Source organism: Miscanthus floridulus, chromosome 16 (assembly GCF_019320115.1).
Source record: "Miscanthus floridulus cultivar M001 chromosome 16, ASM1932011v1, whole genome shotgun sequence".
Taxonomy (NCBI): Eukaryota; Viridiplantae; Streptophyta; class Magnoliopsida; order Poales; family Poaceae; genus Miscanthus; species Miscanthus floridulus.
In genome coordinates this window covers 28,542,211-28,548,210 of record NC_089595.1, presented here as the reverse complement: position 1 = coordinate 28,548,210, position 6,000 = coordinate 28,542,211, and the positions used below count along the sequence as shown (strand labels likewise).

Here is a 6,000-nt window from a genome sequence, read left to right as displayed (position 1 = left end):
ATTGTAAAAGTAGATCTAGTGTTGTACATGATGCAGTGAGACCCACGTACCGCAGCCACGGCCCTGGTGCATGCATGTTGGAGCGGGGAGAGGACGCGAGCAGCAGGCGTAGGAAACGGAGCGGGCACAAATCGGCTCCTGTGGGCGCACGCCGCACGCATGTACTGAAAACGGAGCAACGCAGTCCCCACGTGAAGGAGGCGTAGTACGCGAGGGCCGGACGTCCGCGCTCCGACCTAAGGAACCTATTAGTTTTCTTATTAGTGGCGACTATTCACACTCCAAAATAGAAACTTTCAGTGTGTGACAGGCAAATTCTGTATACAAACACGTACTTACGCCGGTGGTACAACTCCATCGTCTAGTACAACTCTAGATGGTTCAATCGTGCACGATTACACAACGGCTAACGTCTTCCGGCCAGCTATCACCGTCGTCAAGCTGTCCCCGTGGAGACCACGTGCACGGCCTCCGACGCGTGCACCGAGGCAGGGAAGAGCCGCCGTGCCACTGCGGTGGGCGTCGACGACGTCGAGGACGAGGAACGGATTTTGGGAGATGGCGATGACATTGGCGGTGCGGCAGCTGGAGAGCGCTCCCTGACAAACCTCCCAGCAGACGCGGAGCCGAAAGCCCTCCTCGCCGTCAGCTGCTGCTGGTGCTGGTGCTCCGGTGTGGTCGGCTCCGACGATACCCCAGGCCTCCTCGACGGCAGCCTGCGCATACTTCTGTCCGGTGTCTGCATCACAGACAGTCTCAATTCTCAACTCTCAATATCATGACAATAATGTAGGAATTTTACAGAGGAATCTAGTCAAACAGAGCATTAAGGATAGGCTGGCTATCCGTCTAGACTTAGGAATTTTATTGAGGAGCGGTTCAGTTTCTTTGCTCTATATGGGGCTGAATGAATTAGCAGCATTCAGAAGCAGCCAAATACCTCTAGTTTTGGAGAGACCCCTTTCAGGACGGCCAGCTTCCTCTCAAATGAGTTGCCAACCATCTACATGTACAACAGAAACCAGACTTGTCATCCGGTGAGTTTGTTTATGCATTGATCAATGAACTGCAGAGATGCAGTTTATGAGATCTTGAATTGTCCACCATTTGTGTGTGCTCTGAACTTACAGATGATTGCTTTGAATTGTCCCAGCTGAAAAAGTTTCTGAAAAATACAGGCTCATCCCCTTCTGTGATTGCATACAATGTTTTTTCGATCGATCTTCCACCGTTAGCAGCGCTATCCTGAAGGAACATCTGCAGGAATGTAGAAACAAACAGAGAACTCAGGTTTCAAAGGGCGTTGTTCCTGAATCAATAATAACAAATCATAGTTCTGAATCACTAGTGACCTTGCCAATATTGAGAGCTTGCTCCTTGGATGTAATATCCGAGTGTAACCCAACCCAAACGTAGATTTCGTCATTGCAATCCAGAATCAATGTTTCTTCAGTTGCCAGGTCGTCCTGACAGAAGCTGAATACCTCCTTGACCTTAAAGATATGAACCACAACATGGTTTATTTTTTTATTAAAAAAACGGGGTTTATTTAGCATGCTTCAGATCCTGCAAGATACTAGTTAGCCGATCATTGGAAGGAGTAAGGTAGCACTCACCTTGAGCAAACCTGCAAAGAGATCATCCTTTGGGCTTAGAGACACATTCTATGCAACGATATTATCTAAAGTTCAGTGTAAAATGTATGCATACCTTGTTCAAATCTACAAGCATACAGATGTGGATCTGCAGGCCAACCCTTCACACACTTCTCTTTCGAGTACTCTGATCGTCCTCCCAAAGCTTTCCAGAAGTGATCCGGTTCAGAGCCTTCTCTGACAACCAAGGATTGTTTCATCAGCTGCAAAAATGGTGCTACAATAGTTCAGAAGAGAATGTATATGGTCTGTAAAGATTCAACATCATCACTGAGAAGAAAAGAAGGATTTGCATGCCGTATTATCCTTACACACAACTTGCTCATCATCATGTCAAGTATATTATGATCGTTTGGTGAAGAGAGGCCTCCTAACCAGGTAAGGAACAAACCGTTGTCTTGCAAAATATAACAGTGTGAGGAATTAAGTGAACTTGCAACCTGCATTTAGTTAAGTAATCCATGCACAGGAAAAGATTTTAGAGCAGCATCAAAGTAATGTATGTATGATTCAGGTTATGAAGCTGATTGTGTGTGTATGGTCCTTATTTTTAGCAAACTCACCAGATCAACTTGAATGGCCTGCACACAATCATGTTTAAGACCTTGAACACGGAACAGGGCGACTCCTTCCTTCTGATGATATCCATTTCTAGGATTTTTCTGTAGAACAGAATTCTTATATGCAGCACTCCTGCCCCCCTGGAAAGAAAATAAGACAACAAATTCAAGTATTAATATCCAAGTTTTGCACTGACTCGAAGTATTAATTTCCATGTTATGCATTTGCTTCGCTCCTATTTTTCTAATTAATATTCAAGTGCATTGACTGCAGAACAAAACACTTATGAACACGCATTGCGTACCTTGAATATGATTAGTGACCTGAACACTGAGAGAAACAATTCTGGTTCTCTGCCCTCAAAAACTTGTGCCTGAGATACATGTTGCAAATAAAGTAATAAAACAGCAAGTGAACATATGTGGAACTTTTTAGGGGTAAAAGGCTGAATTAGCTGACCACAACTGGATGCCCTTTGACTGAACCAGCCATGCTAGACATTAATGATGTTGCCACCATGCTATCGTCCTGCAGGTAAATGCACAGGTTAAGTAACATGCAAAACACTGAACAATTGCCACACATGTATGTGCAAACAGAGCCAAGCAATAGATCTGGATCCTAATAGTTGTGGCCATGTTTTCAACAGCCTTTTCTTTGATATATTAAAAGGTTCCATGCACAAAGAATGTACCTTTACACTATTCTTACCGGACCAGGCAAAGAACAGATGGTAATCTTTTCCATCTTCCACATAGCTGTACCGTATGATATAACAGTCTCCAGTGTACAATTGCTCCTGGTCCTCAGTGCTAAGGAGGTTTGTACAACAACGGTCTACCAACCACACCTGCAATCAATTTTAATGTTTTTTTTAAATGGTACATACATATCAACACCTAGGTAGGGAACATTACCTTCAGACTGCCATTACAACTGATGAGCTGCTGAGGTTTATCCTCAGGAATTTCTGTGACATCATAGCCCTGATACTTGAAAATAGCTGTACCATGATTTGGCATCAGACCCTATCACGACTTTACAATGTTCTAGATGAAAACAATTGATGGACAAAATCACCATGGTCCTCACACCTGCCACTTTCTCTCGGCCAGCCTCATATAACTTTAGCTCAACATTCCTGGGCCAATGCTGAAAGTGCAGCTTAAAATCAACAGTTTCATGGCCTTCTGTCATAATAAATGTGACAACGTTGAATGACCTGCCCTGGGAGTGCACATAATCCTAGAGAAATGAAAAGATATTGGTTTCAAACATTGAACGCCTGTAGTAATAGAAGAAGAAAGGAATATAATGAGGTTTCATCTGCTTACTTCTAGGACAGTAACAGATGACTTCCTCTCCGAAACCAGTGTTGTCATCCCCATCCATATGAATATTTCAGTGCTGCAGTCCAGCATGTAACTTCTGTCTGAGTTCAGCATTTCTCTATCTAACAAATGTGCCTCCAATGGAACAAGGTTTCTCTTATTGATCCTGCAGGCAGGAAAGCATACCAAACATCTCGCGACATGCAACTTCAGGCTAGTTAGGTCTAAATTAAGAAGGGAGTAATTACAAAAAAAGTTTTTTGGATGGTGCAGTTGGTGGCTCTTCCTTGACTGTGTCAGGTAAATCACGAGGAATAGGCGCATAGCCTCCAAACAGGTTCCAGAACTCTCCAGCATCAGAATCACCAACAAGCTTTCCATCCTCTACAATCAATGACAATGTAAACAAAATTAGAGCTAACATCTTTCCAGCCACTATTTTGCAAGATCAATTGTCTATAGCTGTACCTATTGCCGCGATCTCACATCTGCCCGAGTGTCGGTTCTCCTTCAGATGCTTAACAACATCCAATGCTTTAGCTCTTGTTTGCATACTAGAATTACAGCCACTGAAAAGGAAAATCTTTGACGGCGTGTCCACAATAAAGACCGATTTGTGATCCAGAGAGGACCGTGAAAACGGCACCTGAGACAGGATTCGAAACACAGCAGGTTTGTCTTGCATCAGCATTTCAGCAAACGAATGAAAATCTTGAGAAAAGTACTGTTTAAATTGTGGATTATAAGACAGATATAAACGAATAAGCCGAAACGAACATGTAAAAAAATGGGGAGCTACCCGAGAAAGGGAAAGGTGAGCAAGCGGCTGGTAGAGTCTTTCAAAAAAAAATGCTGGTAGAGCAGCACTTCACTTCACTGGGCTGAAGCTGCAGTGCTCCACCACCCAACAAGCTCACCTCACGCGCCCTTGCTTTGCATTCAAGTCTGCAGCGTGCAACTTTAATACCGTCTGCCCTTTGACTCGTGTCGACGACGAGCCAACCGATGCGGCGCCGTACCCATCTCTGTCTGTAGGACACGCGCCGACGTCCTACTGAGGGAAGGTCTCATGTTGCCATCGCCAGTTCGCCATACACCATTGCACCTGCGGACCTGCCGAAGAGTATGCAAAACATTTGATGGAAACCACAAGTTTGGTGGAAATATGAAAATCAATAAAAAACATATTTTAGTTGTTAAAAAAATTAAACTTAGTTTATTCATAGTATATAATATGTACTCACGTACAAAAGTTAAAATTCAAACTCGTATTGGAGAATTTCATATATACGAAGATAACAAATTTTAGGTTTATGCGCACTAAAAGATGATATTCCATATTTGTCATTTTCTATGATTTTTCTAGTTTTAGTTTGCATCTTAACTTTTTCATGTGAGTACATATTTGTATGCACTATGAATGTGCCAAGTTCAATTTTTTTAAATGACTAAAATATGTTTTTTGAATGGGTTTCCATGTTTTCATTTAGTGGGTAGTTTCCATCAAATATTTTGCCGACCAAAGACTTATCTTAATGTTTGGATTGGTGGATACCTCTAGATAGGAGATGATTGTCAATAAACAAGTGGATTGGTAGACAGAAATATTCGGCACAAGGTAATATTCTTTATAGATGCAGAACGAGCTCGTTTGTAAAAAATTTCTAAACAAGCTTGCCCATATTTTCTAATCTTTATCATTAGTAAATAAATTAAAAATATTAGTATATCATATTATTATTTAGTAACTATGATAGCAAGACTAATTTCAATAATTGTTTTTGATAGAACACTAATTTCAATAATTTATAATATGTTGATTAGTGCTTGTGTGCCAATTACACAAGTTCTAATTAACATATTCTATTTTTAATTAATGATTATCGTCTATATCTATATCTAATATTAAAAAGCCAAAATTTCATCATATTTTTTTATACATCTCTTCTTAACTAACTCTGTGAATGTGGAAACTATCTTTGTTCATCTCTGTCGGTGCGGGACCCACGGGATACCCCGTAAGGAAGGGAGAAGAACTAGCTTGACTAGGATTCTTCCCCAGTAATCTTAGTAGTAGTATTATCCTGTAATCCTACTAGGAATTCTCATTATAAACCGACTAGGACTCTAGCCTTCTGACTATATAAAGGAGGGTAGGGCTCCTTGAATCGGGGTTAAGGCAACAATTGTACAACGCAACACTTGACAATCAATCCAGCGCAAAGGCTAACGCCGACTGGACGTAGGGCTATTACTCGATCTACGATCGAGGGCCCGAACCAAGATAAATCGACTGTCTCTTGCGTTAACCGTCGAGTTCTGCATACGCTGAAGCCCGAACATACTGCCCCGGGTACCCCCGTGGCAGGCTATCGGTGGTCAAACATCGACAGCTGGCGCGCCAGGTAGGGGCTTTCGGCGAATTTGCATTCGAGAGCTCGACGGACCTCGAC

The 6,000-nt window shown here is 42.3% G+C and overlaps 1 protein-coding gene across 1 annotated transcript; it reads right to left on the bottom strand.

The window, feature by feature from the left end:
* Positions 1–280: 280 nt before the first annotated feature.
* LOC136514076 (villin-1-like) lies at positions 281–4,253 on the bottom strand. Its single transcript, XM_066508061.1, has 15 exons — positions 4,016–4,253; positions 3,796–3,931; positions 3,551–3,713; positions 3,311–3,461; positions 3,134–3,219; positions 2,911–3,066; positions 2,676–2,744; positions 2,521–2,589; positions 2,219–2,356; positions 1,967–2,095; positions 1,710–1,858; positions 1,353–1,503; positions 1,129–1,257; positions 941–1,003; positions 281–739 (listed from the first exon to the last, which is right to left on the bottom strand). Exons 1-15 carry the CDS (start codon positions 4,236–4,238, stop codon positions 437–439), a joined length of 2,115 nt encoding a protein of 704 aa, XP_066364158.1. The 5' UTR covers positions 4,239–4,253; the 3' UTR covers positions 281–436.
* Positions 4,254–6,000: the final 1,747 nt, after the last annotated feature.

Coding starts and splice junctions, on each gene's coding strand:
- LOC136514076 (XM_066508061.1), bottom strand. CDS start 4,238: ATGCTGATGCAAGACAAACCTGCTGTGTTTCGAATCCTGTCTCAGGTG. Junction 3,714..3,795: donor CCATCCAAAAAACTTTTTTT/GTAATTACTCCC, acceptor TCCTGCCTGCAG/GATCAATAAGAGAAACCTTG. Junction 2,357..2,520: donor GGTCACTAATCATATTCAAG/GTACGCAATGCG, acceptor TTTTCTTTCCAG/GGGGGCAGGAGTGCTGCATA.